Source organism: Equus caballus, chromosome 13, assembly GCF_041296265.1.
Source record: "Equus caballus isolate H_3958 breed thoroughbred chromosome 13, TB-T2T, whole genome shotgun sequence".
Taxonomy (NCBI): Eukaryota; Metazoa; Chordata; class Mammalia; order Perissodactyla; family Equidae; genus Equus; species Equus caballus.
Window position 1 is genome coordinate 53,682,328 of NC_091696.1, and position 19,620 is coordinate 53,701,947.

The window sequence follows — 19,620 nt, forward strand, 5'->3', positions numbered from 1 at the left end:
GTGTGTGTGCATACGTCTGTGGGGGGTTTGCGTGCGTGTGTGCATGTGTGTGTGGTGTGTGAGCATGTGTGCGTGTGGGGGTGTGTGTGCATGAGGTGTGCAGTGGTGAGGGAGGTGGTGAAGGACAATGAGGGGAGTTCACTGTCAAAGGCAGTGGCTTGGATGGTCCCATGTGTGGGGTCCACAGCAGAGGAAGGACCCAGCCCTCAGTCCTCAGGCTCAGACGTGGGGTGTGGTCCTTGGGGAGAGTGGGGAACGTTCTTTGTGTTCTGGCAGGACAAGGATGTGAGTGTGCCAGGGGACAGTGAGGAAACCAAGTCCAAGGGCCCCATGGTGGGGAGACTCCTAGTGTTGAATGCAGGGTCTCCCGGGCTTCTGGTGCCCAAGGCCTCAGAGTTGCAGGGAGCCCGGCAGAGGCCGACCCCCAGGCACCGAGTGACTGTGCGCAGCTGCTTGATTTACAAGTCCAGGTGCAGTATGCCCACCTGTGACAGCGTCCCCTGGCTCAGGTCCCAACTCTGCTTACTGTCCCAGGGCTTGCGGGTAGTTCCTTCCCAGAGCCAGCTCCTCCATCCAGCACTGCAGGCCCGACCTAGACCCTGGGAGACTGTGGGTGGCGCTGAGCCCCAGCCCTGCCTGCCCCTGGTGACTTTCACTCACAGGACTCGTCATCGCAGCCCCGTCATGCTGAGGCCCTATTGGCTGGGCAGCTTTTCACAGGGACAAGGGACATGCTTCATTCAAACTCAGCCCCCTGTCACCCGCCCCAGGCCTTCGGATGTGGTTCTGTGTGGCTAGAAAACAAGGCTTTCGTATTTCAATGTCCACAGGAAATTCCGCAGGATCCTCCAAAGCCACGGCCCTCATCACTTTGGTACCCAGATCTGGTCTCACTGAGGCCCCCTGGGGGTCCCCCTGCCAGAGCTCACCCCCAGCCCCTCCCTGGCCAGCCTCGGGGACGCACGGGTGCTGGGGGACTCCTTGCCTGCCCCGGGCGGAGCACATCCACGTCCATGGCCGGGTTTCCGGCTTGCTGTGGGTGGGGCGCTCCGAGAAGCACAGGTAGAGGGTCCCTCACCCCCTCAGCCACCCTCCCCACCCTGCTCCAGCAGCCCGGCCGGCAGCAGATCCACTTCGCCCCTCTGGAGCAGACAGACAGACATGAGGCACGTGCGCCCTCACGGGCTCTTCGGTCAGTGCAAGATGTTTATTCTGCTTTCTTCCTGCGGTGCCTGGGTCAGGCTGCTTTTTCTCATCTGGGCACAGCTGACCGCACAGAGCACCATGGCGGGGCGGGCCTGGGCGCACAAGGCACAGAGGTGAGTCCCGCGTCAGGTGACACCGACTGCCGGGGCCGTCCGAGCACCAGGAAGGAGGAGAGGCGCTGGCCACACCCAGGGGTGCAGGGACCCAGGAGACAAGCAGCTCCAGTGTGCATCAAGGGGGCGCGTCCTGCGGCCAGTTCCCTGGGACATTCACAGCACAAGCAGCCAGCACGGGGGCGTGAACCCTCCGAAGGACACCCTCGAGTGGCTGGCGGGCCTCCCGGCCCATACAGCCCCGCCCCCCATGGGCCCAGTCAAGGGGACACCTCAGGGCAAGTCACCACCAGCCACGCTAACGCCTTCCCTTCCTTGCAGTACGAAGGGCGGGGCTGGAACTGCCATCCAGGGCCCACCACCCTCTGAGCGCCATGACCCCAGCGGACAGTGCAGAGAGAAAGGCTCAGACGGGTCGAGGGGAGGGATGTCTGTGGATGGAGCCCAGGCTCTCCCACAGCAACAGCCCCTCTGGCTAGTGGATGAGTGAGGTGGGCCGCCGCAGGGCCAAGCACGGCCCACAGTGGCCCAGCGACACCGCCGGGAAGGCAGGTGGCCTTGAGCATGACCCCAGTGTCCTCACAGCATGCTGGGCAGGAGAGGGCAGAGGCCTGGGCGTCCCCTCGCCCACGCGCATCCCTGGGCAGGACGAGGACCTGGCAGAGAGTGTCGGCAGGGTCGGGAGTGGGGGTCGGAGTGCAGACTGAGTGGGCGAGGGGGCGACGTCCCAGGACCTTTAATGTCAGCAGCTGGAGCCTCTCCCGTAGCTCCGGCGTGGCTAGGCCTCGCTCCGGTACCGCAGGCGGGAGAACCGGTCCCTGACAGTCTCGTCACTGTCAGGTCCGCCCTCGGCCAGGTGGACCACCCTGCTGCTCAGGATGAGGTCCCGCACCTTGTGCTTGGCCACGGAGACCAGGCCGGGTACGTCTGGGCTGGCTGGGCCGGTCAGCAGGAGGCAGGCAGCGTGGCGGCTTGGCTCAAACAGGACCGCTGTGGGGGACACGGCCATCAGGTCTGGGAACCAGCCAGAGCAGCCCTCGCAGCGGGTGGAGCCCAGGCCACGTGGAGGCCGCACCCACCATGGAAGGCGATGATATTGGCAGAGACGTTGGCCAGCTCCAGCAGCACGCTAGGCAGGGTGGGGTGGAACATGTACAGGCTGTGCTGGGCATCTCCGGGCTCCTAGGGCAAGAACAGGCCATGGGGCGTGGGTGACTGGGGCCACGACCAGCTCCATGTCCGGGTGGCAGACACCAAGCGTCCTTGGCCAGGTGGCCAGGCAATGCTGAGCTCACCCCTCACGGGATGCTCCTGACAGTGACGACGCCCAGAGCTGTGTCCACCAGCGTCCCCACCCGGGGCCCAAAAATGCCCATTCTAACTCCACCCACCTGCCGCCTCTCCCCTCAACCAACCCGGACCCTCCTCGGTGTCCTCTAGCTGAACACTGTGCCCGTCTTCCTGTGCCCCCACTTATTCCCAGGTTCCCCTCATCCGCCCCAAGGCAGACCCCAGCCCCGGCTTCCCCTGTGGCCTTTCAGCTGCCGCATCCCGCCCGCTCTCACACAGCTGCTGTTTATCTGGGCTCGCCGGGTCACAGTCACCGGCTAGCTCCTGGCGCCTCAAGGCAGGACCCAGGCCTGTCCGCTGGACTCTGGATGCTCCTGGCGGGCGTGCCCCGAGCACCTGCCCTGCCCGTACCATCTGGTTGGTGCCCATCAGCTCGTGGAGGCCCCAGAAGAAGAAGGCCGAGCGGTGGTCTGCGGTGGGCAGGCTGGCGGACTGAGGGTCCCCGGGGAGGCCCGGGAGGACCTGGCTCCACAGGACGGCCCCGCTGCTGAGGTCCAGGAGCAGGATCTGGGGAGGGAGGGGCAGCGTGCGGGGCTCGGCGGGGCTTGCACAGGCACACGGCCAGCCCTGCCAGCCCTGAGGAGCTGTCCCCCAAAGGCAAACAGGACGGGTCACTGGGGCTCAGCCTCCCGGCCACAGCCAGGTGCTGTTCAGACTAGTTCTCCTCAGCTGTGGACAAAGGCAGGCCCCTCAGAAGGAAGTGCAGCCGACCTGTCTGTCAGTGCCGGTCCCATTTTCAATGACCACGGCCCAGGTGTCAGGCTTGTAGTAGCCGAGGACGGGTTTCCTGGAAGGAGAAGAGGGCAGGAGAACTCACAAGGGCCTCTGGAAGCAGACACCTGGGGACAGGCCCGCCCCACCTTCTTTGGCCACACCTCGGCAGAGCGGGGGCAGCCCATGCCAGGGCCCTGACGGGAAGCCGACACCAGGGGCTTCACCAGCCCCTTGATGTGGGCACAGGGCAGCACCAGGTGACAGGCAGGAGGCTCTGGCAGAAGCTCATGGCCCTCCAGCCCCCCAGTGTCATCCCCAGGGCCACCAAGGGGATAGGCTGGGGGTGCCTGGCTTGCAGCGATCGCACAGGTTCCTGGAGAAGGACCCCATACCTCAGGACCTGGGCTGCACTGAGGGTCCACCTGGGGGCCAGGTCCTGCCCGTCCAGCAGCTTGCAGGCCTCTGAGCTCACGAGGAGGAGGTCCTCGCCGGCTTTCCCCGGGACCACCATCAGGAAGCGGACAGCTCCAGAGCTGCAGAGGCAGGGGACTGGGCTCAACACAGAGGTGGTAGGAGGCCGGGACCCCCCATGTGCTGCTGGGCTGCGTCCCTCGGGTTCCCGTGGCACAGCCCGCACTCCCAGTTCTCTGAAACGAGACCCTCCGGGGAGACCAGGAAAAGCCCACTGTCAGGACCCTGTCTTCTCTGCTTTTCATCCAGCTTCTCTTTGCCGACTTTGGCTCATGGTTCCCAACAGCAAGGCCCTCGTCCCCTCCGCCGGCTCGACGGCTCTGGGCACTCGGGAGCGGCCCCGACCCGTAGGAGCTGCCGCCCAGACCAACCTGTGCAGAAGCAGCCTGTGGGTGGTGGCGTTGAGCATGCCCTCCCAGCGGGGGTCTTTCTTCAGGGGGCTGTCCCTCCCGGTCACCTTCTCGTAGAGGCCCTTCACGGAGTAGCCACACAGCGAACCCGCTGTTCAAACATGGAAGAGCCTCAAGTCATGGGGGCCTCTGCCGGGGTCTGGGGAGGAGGCGCGCCCACCAGCCCCGCTTCCAGGACACGCGGTGCCCTCCCCGAGCCTCGGGGAGCTGGGGCTCCTGAGGTTTTCTGAGCCCGATGGTGTTGACTCGCATCCCTGGAATTAAGGCAGAAGCTGACAAGTGTGGCTGCGGTCAGACTTCCTCACACTCTGTCCTCCCCGAGGGGCTGAGCTCCTCTGAGACCAGCACGGCCTCCGAGACCAGCACGGCCTCCGAGGCTGGGGCGGCCCTGGGAAGAGCAGATGTGACATACCGCAGGGGAGAAGGATGTAGGGGGCACCCGCCCTAGTGACGTGGAGCAGGGAGCCGCTGGTCCCGTCTACACCGAGGCTGCCTCGGCGGCCGATCTGGTGCCCAGTGCTGCCTGAATGGACATAGCCATGAACCTGCAACACACAGGAGGGGTCAGCAGTCTGTCGTCCGAGGAGGTGGTTGTGATTTAGTGTCTGATACCGGGTGCCTGTGCGCAGCCCTCCTGGGAGACGCGGGCAGCCCCATCTCAGCCCGCGGAGCCCTCCATCCGTGGAGCTTCACCCCAGCGCCGCATGGCACCCATGAGAGGCACTCCCCGCTCCCTGCTCTTGGGGCGGCCGGAAGCTGCGGGCAGGGACAGAGCTTCCCAGCGTGCTGAGTCTGCAGATGCCAGGGGCGCAGGGCCCTGGGCGCGTCCCCGGAGAGGTGGTCAGACCCAAACTCTGCTGGGAAGTGGTAGTGGACTGGAGGCAGAGGAGGCTGTGGGGACTCGGGAGGAGCCCTACCTCCCCGTCCTCCCGGGTGAGAACCAGCAGGTCAGGGGCACCATCGGCGTCAACGTCGGGCACCTGGAGCAGAGGGCGCAGCACAGAAGCATTCCCACCGAAGCTGCTGGGACGGCTCCACAGTGTTTCCCCTAAAGCCAAGGGCAGTGTCACTGCCTGTGGGTGCAGCCCCTTCCCCGCGCTCAGACACACAACCAGCACCAGTGGGAGGCTCCTGGCAGGTGCAGGCCACACCCGCTGAACACTGATTCACGGTGCTGGCGCTCCAGCTGGGCCAGCGACGCTGGGAGCCACAGAGTCCCCTCCTTTCCGGCTTGTCTGCATTTTCTGACATTCGGCTCTAGAACATCTTAGGGCCGACGCTCCCCACCCGGAGGGACAGGGCCTGATTGCTACCTCCTGAGGCCTCTCAGGACCCCGTCTCCTGCTGGGGTCACAGGTGGACCCCCTGCCTCCACAAGGGCCTTTCCCCGTGCCCCGCACATGGGAGGGAGAGAGTGAAGTGCATGCTCATGGTGGGACCGAGGGACCACAGGTCCTCACCCAGATATAATCTTGCCCACATCTTTTTTAACTGGAGTCCTCTCCTCTTAAAATATTTCCAGCCTGCTCTTCATTTTCCTCTCTATCCTTGAAACCATAACTGGTAAGGGAAATGCTAACACTCACCAAATTCCTTAGGACCTTGGTAAGCTACGAGGGGCCATCGCTCAGTGCCTAAACATGCCTGTTACACTAAGCGCCTGCAAATCCATGGCACGGACAGGTCCTGGCTGCCCTGGTGGGCTCGATGCGGAGGCACGGCCTGGCTCGCTCTGGCTGCCCCATGTACCGCCCGGGAGCCAGTGGCAGCTCAGCTCCTCCTCACCTCTGCTAACCCCCAGCAGGTGCTCTGCTGTGACCCATGAGCAGGATTTAAACCGGAGGTGACAAGACACCGTGGAGTGTGACATGTCAGAGTAGCCGAGGCATATGATACCTTGTGTGGGAGTTACCTCCCACCCCTGTAATCTCCCTTCCCATCCAGTCACGCCACCCCTGCTGTCACGGGCTGACCCTTCTCAGAGCATCGTGGCCTTGGACCCCAGGCGTGAGGCCCAGGTGAAGCCACAGAGAGAAGTGGCCTACCTGTGAACGAGTTGACTGCGATCAAAGAACTGGGTCTGCCCACGAGGATGCAGGCAGAAGATGCCCCGCTGTCCCTCGGCTGGGGGACGGCGCACTCCACCAGAGCCCCGTCCTGGGCTGCGGGTCTCTCCCAGAGCACGCTGCCGTTGGCCCCTGACACTGCAGCCACAAAGGTGCAGGGAGAGGAAAAGCCTGCAGGGGGAGACCCAACTCTGTGGGCCAGGTGCGCACCCTGCTCCCGGCCACAGCCCCACCGCCTGGGCTCCTTCCCTTTGTCCCTGGGCCCTTGACCCCCAGACTCATGGGTGCCCTGGTGTTCACCCCACAGGGGTCAGCAGCCACCTGGGTGCCTAGACCAGAGCCTGTCTCCTTGTCTCTTTCTAGTCCTGCTAGGAAGGAAGGGCAATGTGACAGTTCCCAGAAATTCCACCAGTGCTCCCCAGATACTGCAGAGTGAGAGGATTCCTCCTCCCACCCCTCCTTTTCCAGATAAAAACAAAATTACCTTCATCGGCACAGGATCGGTTGATGAAACTGTTGCTGCTGTTGGTACTTTTATAAAGAAAGAGAACATCTTGGATCCTGTCTCTGTTTACATCTTCTGTAGCCAGAAAGTCGTACGTGACTGAAAAAGAAAACCACATACTACGTTCCTCGGGCCGTGTCCGCTGCGAAGGCCAGGCCACGTTGGACACCACCTGTTTCTCTGCTCCGTGGGGCTCCGTGGCAGTGAGCATCCGCCCCCATGAGATCACCAGCACAGGACCTGTGGCTTCTGCCTCACCAGGACGAGCAGTCCCCATGCTCTGCCGCACCAGCAAGGCCGCATGAGCAGGACGGGCGCAGGTGCCACGTGTGAGCTTTAGGGAGGGACAGTGTCACACACGGATGTTCTGAAACTTCTCTTCAGGAAGGGACCCTCCCCTACATCCGCTTGGGATCTGGAGTCCACATTCCATACTCGTAAGGTCTACTCCTTCCTTTCATTCAAGGACTCAAATGACAAACTATATGCTTTAAAATGAAACAACAAAAGAATGAAGTTGGCCCCTTACCTCACACCATACATAAAAATGAACTCAAAATGGATCAAAGACCTAAACTTTAGAGCTAAAACTATATTGGGGCCAGCCTGGTGGTGTAGTGGTTAAGTTTGCACACTCCACTTCAGCAGCCCAGGGTTCGCCGGTTCAGATCCCGGGTGCAGATCTACACACTACTCATTACTCCATGCTGTGGCAGCATCCCACATACAAAAGTAGAGGAAGATCGGCACAGATGTTAGCTCAGGGCCAATCTTCCTCACCAAAAGAAAAATTAATAAAATAAAGATTTCCCAGTGGGAAAACAAACAAACAAACAAACAAAAGAGCTCAAACTACAAAAGAAAAAACATAAGGAAAAATCTTCATGACATTGATTTTGGAGATGATTTTTTTAATATGACACCAAAAGCATAGGCAACAAAAAATAGATAAATTGGACTTCAAAATTAAGAACTTTTGTGCATTAAGGACACTACCAAGAGAATGAGGGGCCAGCCTCGTGGCTGAGTGGTTAAGTTCATGTGCTCTACTTCAGGGGCCTAGGGTTTCGCCACTTCAAATCCTGGGCACAGACATGGTACCGCTCATCAGGCCATGCTGAGGTGGTGTCCCACATAGCAGAGCCAGAAGGACCTACAACTAGAATACACAACTATGTACTAGGGGGGCGCTTTGGGGAGAAGAAGAAGAAGAAAAAAGAGAGAGAGTGAAAAGACAATCCACAGATTAAAAGAAAATACTCGCAAATCATCTATCTGATAAAAAATTAATATCCAGAATATATAAAGAACTCCTACAACTCAACAACAAAAAAGAAAACCCAAGTGAAAAATGGGCAAAGGACTTGTATAGACATTTCTTCTAGGAAGATATACAAATGACCATAAGCACATGAACACTCACTAGTAATGAGGGAAAAGCAAATCGAAACCATAACAAGACACCATTTCACACTTGTTCAGACAGCTGTTATCTAAAAACAGAGAGAGAGAAAACAAGAGCTGGAGAAACTGGAGCCCTGTGCTTTGCTGGTGGGAACATAAGACGGTGCAGCCCCTGTGGAAAACAGTCCAGCAGTTTCTCAAAAGTTAAACACAGAATTAGCATGTGACGCAGCAATTTCATTCTTTGGGGAAACACCCGAAATAAGTGAGAGCAGGGGTTCAACTAAGCACTTGCACACCCGTGTTCACAGCAGCATTATTCACAGCAGCCAAAAGGTGGAAACAACCCAAGTGTCCATCAACAGAAGAATGGACAAACAAAATGTGGTCCAGCCATACAATGGAATATTATTTGCCCATAAAAAGGAAGGAAATTCTGACATATGCTACAACATAGATGAAACTTGAGGAAACTTATGCTCAGTGAAATTGGCCAGACACAAAAGGACAAATATGATATGATTCTACTACTATGAGGTCCCTAGAGTTGGAAAATTCATAGAGACAGAGAGTAGATTGGAGGTTCCTACAGGATGGAGAGCGGGGAGGAATGGGGAGTTACTGTCTGCTGAGTACAGAGTTTCTGTCTGAGACGATTAGAAGTTCTGGAAATAAAATACATAAGGAACTTACAAAACTCAACAAAAAAGTGAACAACCCGATCAAAAAATAGGGAGAGGATATGAAGAGACATTTTTCCAAAGAAGATACACAGATGGTGACAGACACATGAAAAGAGGTTCAACATCACTAATTATTAAGGAAATGCAAATCAAAACTACAATGAGATATCGCCTTACACCTGTCAGAATGGCTATAATTACCAAGACAAAAAATAACAAATGTTGGAGAGGACGTGGAGAAAATGGAACCCTTATACACTGCTGGTGGGAATGCAAACTGGTGCAGCCACTATGGAAAACAGTATGGAGATTTCTCAAAAAATAAAAAATAGAAATACCATACAATCCAGTTATCTCACTCTTGGGCATTTATTTAAAGAACATGAAATCAACACTTCAAAGAGACTTATGCATCCCTATGTTTATTGCAGCATTACGCACGATAGCCAAAATGACTGGATAAAGATGTGGTATACACACACACACACACACACACACACACACACACACACACACACAATGGAATACTACTCAGCCATCAAAAAGACAAATCGTCCTATATGTGACAACATGGATAGAGCTTGAGGGTGTGACGTTAAGTGAAATAAGCCAGACAGAGAAAGACAAACAGCCTATGATTTCACTCATACGTGGAAGATAAACAAACACATGGATAAAGAGAACAGATCAGCGATTACCAGAGGGGAAGGGGGTTGGGGGTGGGCACAAGGGGTAAAGGGGCACATATGCATGGTGATGGATAAAAACTAGACTACTGGTGGTGAGCACAATGCTCTCTATACAGAAACTGATAAATAATAATGTACACCTGAAATTACACAACGTTATAAAGCACTATGACCTCTATAAAATAACTGGGGGGAAAAAAAGAACATACACATAAACCTACCAGTCTCATTAATGAGTTCAACAAGGTCACAAGATGAAAGATTAATATAATAACCAGTAGTATTTCTACATACTATCAATGAGCAACCTGAAAATTAAGTTCACAAAACAATTCCCTTCACAGTAGCATCAGACAGAACATTTTGGAATAAATTTAACAAAAGAAGTGCAAGACTTGTCCATGGAACACTATAAAACATTGTTAAGAGAAATTAAAGATCTGAATAAATGGAGATATACTCCATTTACACGGACTGGAAGATTAATTGTTAAGATGGCATTTTACCCAAACTAATCTATAGATTCTACACAATTTCCATCAAAACCCCAGAAGGCTTTTTTACAGAAATTGACAAGTTGATCCTAAAATTTACATAAAAATGCAAAGGACCCAAAAGAGCCAAACCATTTTGAGGAAAAAAAAAACAAAGTCGGCAGACTTATACTTCCCTATTTCAAAACACCGTAAAGCTATAATCAAGACAATGTGGTGTGAGGACAGACAGAGGCAAACCCAACAGGACTGACAGTCAATCGAGTGTCAAAGCGGGAGCCGAGGCGATTCAGCGGCAAAAGGACAACGTCCTCAACAAAGAGCATTGGGACCAGTGGGTGCTGACATGTGAGCTACCCTCCCCCAGACTCACGGAGGCTGCTGGGCTGCTTTCCAGAAATTCCACCATTTGCTTCCACTGGCCACAAAAACTACCTCAAAATGGATTGCAGACCTAAATAGGAGAGCTAAAACTATAACATTTCTAGAAGGAAATACAGGAAAAGATCTTCATGACCTTAAATGAGGCAGAGTTCAGTGGCTGAGTGGTTAAGTTCGTGCGCTCTGCTTCGGTGGCCCAAGGGTTTCGCCGGTTCGGATCCTGGGCCCGGACATGGCACCGCTCATCAGGCCATGCTGAGGTGGCGTCCCACATGCCACAACTAGAAGGACCCACACCTAGAATATACAACTGTGTACTGGGGCACTTTATGGAGAAGAAGAAAAAAGAAGATGGACAACAGATGTTAGCTCAGGTGTCAATCTTTAAAAAAAAAAGAAATTAGGCAGAGTTCTTATGCCAAAAGCACAATCCATAATAAAAAACTGATAAATTTGACTTCATCAAAATTTAAAACTTTGGTGCTTCAGAAGACATCCTTTGAACACAAGCCACAGACCGGTTGTAAATATTTGCGAATCATATATCTGATAAAAGACTTGTATCTAGAATATATAAAGAACTTTAATAATTCAATAATAATCAGATTTTTTAAATGAGCAAAAGATTTGAATAGATATTTACCAAAGAAGATGTAGGAATGGCTAATAACCACATGAAGAGATGCTCAACATCATTAGCCATTAGGGAAATTCAAATTAAAAACACAGTGAGATACCACTTCTCACGCACTAGGATGGCTACAATCAAAAAGACAGATGGTAACAAGTGTGAGCAAGGATGTGGAGAACTGGAATTCTCTCCACTGGTGCTGTGGAAAACAGCCCGGCTGCTCCCTAGAAAGTTACACATACAATTCCACTCCTAGCAATCTACCCAGGAGAGATAAAAACACGTCCGCGTGAGACCTGTACATAAATGCTCATCGCAGTATTACTAATAAAAGTCAAAACCTGAAGACCATCTAAATGTCCACCACCTGGTGAACAGATGAACAATATGGTCTCTCCCTACAAAGGAAGACTGGTCGGTGATAAACAGGAAGGAGTATGCTACACGGACGAGCTCACGCTGAGTGAAAGGAGCTGGACTCAGAAGATACGTATTATACGATTTCATTTGCATGAAACGTGCAGAAAAGGCAAGTCTACAAAGACAGACAGACCAGTGGCCGCCTAGGGCTGGGGAGGGGGACGGCACTGATGGAATCCCACAGGGACGACAGAAATGCTCTAAAACTGGATTGTGGTGACAGTTACATAGCTGCTCTGTGAACTAACTAAAATCGTGGAACTGTATACTCAAGACAAGTGAATATTATGTAAACTATACCTCAATAAAGCTGCAAAAAATAAACACAGAAACATATTATTCCTCCCCCTCAAAATTAAGCACCAAATTCTGAACAGAACTGACCCCGAGTGAGGCTGAAACAAGAAAGTCTCTTTACTCCACAGAGAAGCCCTTGGGTCTATGCAAAGCAGCACTCCGAGGCCGCGAGCGCTCACATCCACCCACACGGTGACTGCAGGGCTGTCCCCGGCTCCAGAAGCCAGCGTCCAGAGAAAGGCTGACTCAGCTCTCAGGAAGGCCAGGGTCCAGGCTGCCCATCGTCAGGGAGAAGTGAAAGTGCGCTTTACTCTGGCTGAGCAGACCGGGTCTGGACGACAAAATCAGCCGCACACTCTTCATTTCACGACAGCTTCTCTGTGTCTGTTCTGCCCACTGTGCCTTTTCATTAATTTCTTTTTTAATTCAGAAAAGGAACCAAATGGGCCACTTTCCTTTATTGCCCCAACCCACCCTTCCTGTGCTCCCACGGTGGTCCTTCCATGTTTCCTTAGAGGCCGCTCTGCTGATCCCTAAAAGTCCAGGAAAACCGTGAACACTGTACTGGCGGCCACTCAGGGGTGATTCACTGTCAAAGACACCTCTGGACTCTGGGACACCTGCCGCCCCACCGCCCACCCCTCAGACCGCGCTGGGGAGGGGGCGCACCTGCTGTGTTGTAATGGATCCGCCACGTCCCCTGGGATGCTGGCCGGTCTGGACACGGGATGATGAAGGAAACCACAAACACCACAAGAAGGCAGATGAACAGCGAAAGGAAAAACGCCACCGCCCGGCAGCGGGAGAGGCGGGACTGCGGAGGCGTCCTTGTCAGGATGTCTTCCTTCTTCGCTCGGTTCTCCAGATCCTCCTGCAACTTCCTGTCTTCATTCTTCAAGGGGTGGATTTCAGCTTCTAAGTCCTTGGTGTCCGTCATCGTGCGCACATCCCCAACTTTGACTCCTGGTCACTGCATCAACAGAACAGGGCACAGTCAACAAGCGGCAGAGACAGTCTCCCGGGGCTTTGCTGTTTTCAGCCTCTTAGGAGCCTGGCTGCAGCTGTGACCTTGCACCATCCGCCAGGAAATAAAGCTAAATAAATGTTTAGGGTGGCACAGCTTCCACCTGAGAAGTCTTTACTTCAGAGGCAGACCGGTTGCGTAGAGCCAGCAGGCGGAAAGTTTTTCATCCTTACATTCGGGGCCTCCGCCTGCGGACTCTGGGGCAGCTGAGGGAGCCACAGGGCGACGCTGGGGCCAGGCTACTGCTGCTAGACCCACAGGCTAAACATTAACTAAGCCCCGAGGCTCAAAGTCTGGGCGCCTGACCGCCTTCCGCAGCCTCAAGCATAGATGGAAAGGGCAGCCCCGGTGGGAATCGGCTGAAGCCAGCCTCACACGGGGCCTCCCTGGAGCCAAAAGCTTCGTGAGGGCGGGCTGTGCAGTCCCAGCCCCGCCCTCGCCCCTGGACCGGCGGGTCCATGTCTGTGAAAGGGAAGCAGCAGTGACTTTAGAGGACGGTCTCAGGATTAAACTAGCAAGTGCACACAAAGCAGTTATAACAGTGTCTGACACATACTCAGCACTCAGATGCCAGATGATTATCACTAATAACAAGATGAAACATACCGGAAGTCCCATGGAGGAGGGGGGACGAGTACAAGTCTGCCCACGACTTCAGAGCCCGCCTGCGGGACAAGAACACGCTCTCCCCCTACCTCTGCTGCTTCTCCCCTGCCTGGTGCCCCTCCCGCCACTCCTGCCGGCTGCTCCCTGGGGGGTGTGAGGAGGGAATCTGGAGCAGCCACCTTGGCAAATAAGACAGAAAACACTTTTGAAGACGGTGATGCCACAGGACAGAAGGAGCGCAGGTCCCTGAGAGCTGGAAACCACCACCACCAATCCTTGAGTTCTACACTCTGTTACGTGAGAACGAAACAAACTTCTATCTTGTGTGAGGCAAGATACTTGTTATCTTAGTCCTTTTTCAACAGCCAAACCAGTGTCCTAACTAAGGAGAGAAGGGAAGGGATCCTATGGGTCTGAGTGAGTTATAATCCTCGTCTACCCAAAAAGGGACTCAGTGGTTCAGATTCAAATGGACAAATGAGGCTACGCCAGAGGTTAACTGAAGGTGAGAACCCCAAGAAGCAGCTGAGAGCTGGAAGTGGCTCTCTTGAGGGACAGGTGGAGGAAGATGGAAAGAGACGAGAGGCTGCTGGGTGTTTTGGTGAGGAAGGTTGCCCCTGAGCTAACATCCGTGCCAGTCCTGCTCTATTATTGTCTGTGGGATGCCTCCACAGCATGGCTTGATGAGTGGGCGCCAGGTCCGCACCCAGGATCCAAACCTGAGAACCCCAGGCCACCGAAGCGAGCTCATGAACTAAACCACCGTGCCACCGGGCCAGCCCCAAGACTGCTGTTTTCTGTATAAACTTTTCACTTTCTGACTTTAACTGTTTTTCTCCAATTATTCAATAAAAATAATTCATTTTAAAACCTGCGTATACATCCACTAGGGTAGCTTTAATAAAAAAGAAGAATGACAAGTGTAGGTGAGGACGTGGAGAAACTGGGAGCCATGTACATTGCTGGTGGGAATGTAAAATGGGGCAGCTGCTGTGGAAAACAGCCTGGCAGGTCCTCAGAAAGTTAAACATAGAAATACCATATGATCCAGCAATTCCACTTCTAGGTATACACCCAAGAGAACTGAAAACAGAGACTCACACGAAAACTTGTAAACAAATATTCATAGCTTCGTTAGTCGTGACAACCCAAATAGCCATCAACAGATGATGGATAAACACAATGTGGTCCATCCACACAATGGAGTATTATGCAGCCATAAAAAGGAGTAAGCACTGACACGCTACAACGTGGATGGATCCTGAAGACATTTGTGCTCAGTGAAATAATCCAGACATGAAAGGTTACCTACTGTATGACTCCATTTATATGCAACGCCCAGCACGGGCAAATCCACAGTGGCAGAAAGCAGACGAGTGGTTGCCAGGGGCTGGGGCAGGGGGTGGGGTGTGCCTGATGATGGGTGCAGGGTTTCCTTCTGGGATGATGACAATGGTGGTGATGGTTGCAAAACGTCGTGAATGTACTAAATGTTACTAATGGTAAATTTTGTGTTATGTGTATTTTACCACTATTTAAAAAGAAAACAAATCTGTGTGCGTTCTCCTTAGTGCTGAGACATGAGTTCTTAACATCTTGGAAGTCAGAGGAGGTGTGCCTGTCGAAGGTAAAGAGCTGGACACAGGAAGATCGAACAGTGACTCACCAGCAGGGCCTCCGTGAACCCCAGCCCCTGACGTGGGGCGGCCAGGCGGGCTGTCTGGAAGAGGGAACTAGGGAGCCAGAGACAGAACCTGGATCAGGCCTGAGGGACGGGACATAGCTGCTCACCCAGCAGATCTAGCCACTATGTCCCCAGTGAGGGGATGTTTCAAATACTTAAAACACACAAAGGAATCTTTGATAAAGGAAAGAAAACCAAGTGAGATAGCAGAATGCTAACATTCTTCATTTTAAAAGCTCTGTCTTTAAAGTTCTCTTACATAAGAGCTTTAAAACATTGGGCTGCAGCCGCCCTCACCTGCCAGAAGCTGGAACATCTACAGGCGACGGCAGGAAAGCACCCTAAGACTGTCCATGCAGGAACAAGGGGCATCCGCTCTAAATGACAGTGTTCACGCCCAGGCCACGACCCCCTTCTCCCAGACCCACGCTGCAGCAGCAGCCCTGGGAGACATGTTCAACATGAGAGCTGGACGGCCGCGGGCACGTGTGGTGACCAGGTCTGGACAGGGCATCTGCCCTTATAAGCCCAGGAGGGTGTAGGGACTGTAAAGTCCTTGGGGAAATGCATCTCAAGCAGCCTGTGAATGCATTGGGAGAAGGACGTAGCTAAGCCATGATTCTCAGCCTCGGTTCCACATTAGAACCCAGACCGATTAAATCAGCATCTCCGGGTGGGGGTCCCGGGCAGGAGCAGCTGTTAAGGCTCTCAAGGGGACTCCAAGGAACAGCCACGTAGAGAAGTGCAGACCAAGAAGTCCGCCCTTCTCTTGTCCTGGTCGCCCCAGTAGCGCCAGCAGATGACTTCTCCTGCCTCCGGGCCCTGAGCTGGAGACTCCGTCTCCCCACTGCCAGCCCAGAGGGAAGCAAAGCGGAGGGAGGAAGAGCCTCTCCCCTCCACCGAGCTGCCTAAGGCTGCCTTCTGGGTGTTCTCGAATCCTCGGCCAGCCTAGCAAAGTACTGTAAAGCCAAACGCAGGCCCCAACCTCGTAAGTCAAATCACACATTTCCTAATCATTTTTTGAATCCCTGAGTGACGTGGCTCCCTAAAGCTAAACAAGGGACAGCGCAGAACAATCATCACTGACGACGCTTGGGTTTTTATTTTTTTAATTTAATTTTTTTGGGGGGAAGCTTAGCCCTGAGCTAACTGCTGCCAGTCCTCCTCTTTTTGCTGAGGAAGGCTGGCCCTGAGCTAACATCCGTGCCCATCTTCCTTTACTTTATATGCGGGACGGCTGCCACACATGGTGTGCCACACGGTGCCATGTCTGCACCCGGGATCCGAACCGGTGAACCCCGGGCCGCCGAAGCAGAACACGCGCACTTAATCACTGCGCCATTGGGCTGGCCCCGGGTTTTTATTTTTTTAAGTCAGCAATAGATATACATGACACATTTGAATCAGGTGAAAGCATAAATCTCCTTCCTCTTGTGGCCCTCAGGTTTGAGAAGGGAAGCGCGTTACTAGTTTCTTACGGGCCTCCAGAATCATCCTGTGCATTGCCAAGAATAAAGCATGTTTTATAATGTGACTGGAATAGCCAAGTCATAAATCTGACCTCTGAAAATTAAAGGGAAAATAAGCTCAAACTATTCTCTTATCTCTACTACGTGGTTTACGTCGCTAAATCAGACCAAATGGTGTATCCTCCAGCAGGAAGACAGGGAATACTGTCATTTCCACAACGACCGGCTTTCACCTGGAGAGCCTGGCTGAAGGAAACAACCCTCCCCATGCTGCCACCCATCTCTGCAATGAGGTCCAGAAGCAGAGGGAAAAGTCTCCCCAAATGGCCATCAGAACACGGTTGGGCAGGGGAGCAATCCACTTCCTGTCAGCGCCTGCAATCTGGCTGTGCCCCACGTGCACAGGGAACGAAACATGACACATCACAGCCAAGGGGAAGACAGACACAGGCTTCAAGAGGCAGCTCCCACCCTCAGAGGCACCTCTTCTGAACCAGCCCAGCTCGGCGGGGGGACCGTCAGGCCCCAGGCAGCCCTGCGGAGCCCACCACACCCTGTGGCTGACCTGGGCCAGGGTGGCACGCTGTACTCAACATTTTTGTGGGAAGCATCATTTCAACTGGCAAGTGTTGGTTTTTAAACCTGAACCAGCCATTAAGACGTTTGTAGAGGTCATAACCTGATCTAAGATCAAAAAGAATTTGTGAGAAACTAGTTTAAAATCATCAATGAGATCCCCGTCTCCATCTTAGCTGAGCCTAGTATTTTTAAAGATTTTATTTTTCCTTTTTCTCCCCAAAGCCCCCTGGTACATAGCTGTATATTTTTAGTTGTGGGTCCTTCTAGTTGTGGCATGTGGGACACTGCCTCAGCGTGGTGGCTTGATGAGCGGTGCCATGTCCTCGCCCAGGATCCGAACCGGTGAAACCCTGGGCCACCAAAGCAGAGCGTGTGAACTCAACCACTCGGCCACAGGGCCGCCCCTAGCTTAGCCTAGTATTTCATTTGTAGTTTGAATCATTGAACTCTAATGAGAATATCAGTTGAGAATGTTTTTCTTTCCAAGTTTTATATCCTATAAATGAAGGCCTAAAAAAATGATGTGGTGTGTAAAATGAAACGCAACCAACATGCAAAATTCATTTTTACTTCTATTACATAAAAATAATTTGAGTGCTTACCTAATAAATCACTAGATAGGAGGTGTCTTTCAACAAATACGTTAACATTTTCTGAAGGAATAAAGATTTCATTTTAAAATAAAAACTAAATAATCAAGTGTTCTGAATTAGGAATTGTTAAGTATGCCTTTCTAAGGTCACTTTTGTGTGTCATTATTTTTACTCTGAAACTTTTAACTAGTCACAGTAATGGTTCAAAGTAAACTTCAGAGAGGCCGGCCGGGTGGCGCAGTGGTTAAGTCTGCACGCTCTGCTTTGGCAGCCCAGGGTTCACGGATTTGGATCCCAGGAGTGGACCTACACACGCTCATCAAGCCACATTGTGGTGGCGTCCCACATACAAAATGGAGGAAGATGGACATACATGTTAGCTCAGGGACAATCTTTCTCACCAAAAAATAACTAAATAAATTTTAGAAAATCTAGGGGAGTACTGATTCTGCTCCTGTAACAGAATCTCAATGGAATATTTTCCCCAAGACCAACGTGGATTTAATCTGATCGTAGTTTCTCACATTTTAGACTTTGTCAGCTTCCACTTAAACGAGAGTAACAAGCGTCCACATGTTAGTGGCATTTCTCATGTTTGTTCTTCAGACAAGCTGAAGTGATTTTAATAAAGCTTAGTGATATTTAAATAACAACCTTCTCTACCGTTGTTTTAAAAACGTAGTCTTTGACTATTTTGACTTTAAACACGTGCTACCTTATCAAGTGCACTGCAAGGTCTACCACTGGCAGAACGGGCTCAACAAGAACTTGTGGCGCTAAGTCACTGACTGACGGTGAACACTGCAAATGGCGCATGTTGTTAGTTACAAAATCATCAAGAGGGCATTTTGTCAAGCTCCAGAATCGATATATATGTTCAGGCCATGAGAGGTGATAGTTTTATTTATAACTTTGTAAACTGCTGTTTATGTATGAAACGTAGCAGGAAAATACACTGAGAAGGGGTAATGCTTACAGAGGGCTGCTTTAATGTGTTACTTTTCTTTAAAGATTTTATTTTATTTTTTCCTTTTTCTCCCCAAAGCCCCCTGGTACATAGTTGTATATTCTTTGTTGTGGGTCCTTCTAGTTGTGGCATGTGGGACGCTGCCTCAGTGTGGTTTGATGAGCAGTGCCACGTCCGCGCCCAGGATTCGAACCAACGAAACACTGGGCCACCTGCAGCGGAGCGCGCGAACTTAACCACTCAGCCACGGGGCCAGCCCCTATGTGTTACTTTTCCTAAATGTGAACATTTTTAGTGCACACTTGAGTAATATTTAAGGTAATCAAGCAAAGTAATAATACAATTGCACTGTTGTGAATGTTGTCAATGACAAAAATAAAACCACGCTGGTCATTAAGAAAAAAAGGAAGATATTAGCACCAAAATAAAGGAACCCTAAATCCATGTCCACGTGGTACAGGATAGTGAAAAAGAGCAGATTTTGAAGCTGGGTTTGGTAGCGAGCTCTACCTCCAGCTCTGCAGCTTTCTGCGGACTTTTTTTTTTTTTTTTTTCTGCTTTATCTCCCCAAACCCCACCTTGTACATAGTTGTGTATCTTACTTGCAGGTCCTTCCAGTTGTGGGATGTGGGACACCGCCTCAACGTGGCCTGACAAGCGGCGCCATGTCCACGCCCAGGATCTGAACCCTGGGCCACCGCAGCGGAGCGCGCGAACTTAACTGCTTGGCCACGGAGCCGGCCCCTCTGCGGACTTTTTAAACTCCATTTCCTTTATTTGTCTGTGGGGAACTGTCTGTCTTGCAGGGCTGTTGGGAAGGTTTTAGACAATGTTTATAAAGTCCCAGGCTCAGAGTGTCATTTA

The 19,620-nt window shown here is 52.5% G+C and overlaps 1 protein-coding gene across 5 annotated transcripts in view; it reads right to left on the bottom strand.

Annotated features, from left to right (window-relative positions):
- Positions 1 to 1,192: 1,192 nt before the first annotated feature.
- FAM234A (family with sequence similarity 234 member A) overlaps positions 1,193 to 19,620 on the bottom strand; it is a 34,108-nt gene continuing 15,680 nt past the window's right edge. For 2 of the 5 annotated variants that reach the window (XM_001496735.4, XM_070232536.1), the window contains exons 2-12: positions 12,504 to 12,804; positions 6,815 to 6,934; positions 6,310 to 6,501; positions 5,182 to 5,312; positions 4,677 to 4,809; positions 4,226 to 4,355; positions 3,776 to 3,916; positions 3,381 to 3,456; positions 3,021 to 3,176; positions 2,399 to 2,501; positions 1,193 to 2,309 (exon numbers count right to left, since the gene is read on the bottom strand). In XM_001496735.4, coding sequence (XP_001496785.2) covers positions 2,098 to 2,309; positions 2,399 to 2,501; positions 3,021 to 3,176; positions 3,381 to 3,456; positions 3,776 to 3,916; positions 4,226 to 4,355; positions 4,677 to 4,809; positions 5,182 to 5,312; positions 6,310 to 6,501; positions 6,815 to 6,934; positions 12,504 to 12,771 — 1,662 coding nt within the window. In that variant the 5' untranslated portion in view covers positions 12,772 to 12,804 and the 3' untranslated portion in view covers positions 1,193 to 2,097. Of the gene's footprint in view, positions 2,310 to 2,398; positions 2,502 to 3,020; positions 3,177 to 3,380; positions 3,457 to 3,775; positions 3,917 to 4,225; positions 4,356 to 4,676; positions 4,810 to 5,181; positions 5,313 to 6,309; positions 6,502 to 6,814; positions 6,935 to 12,503; positions 12,805 to 13,031; positions 13,367 to 19,620 lie in introns of those variants that run through there. The other 3 variants (XM_005599092.4, XM_070232538.1, XM_014730298.3) reach the window with 3 other exon arrangements.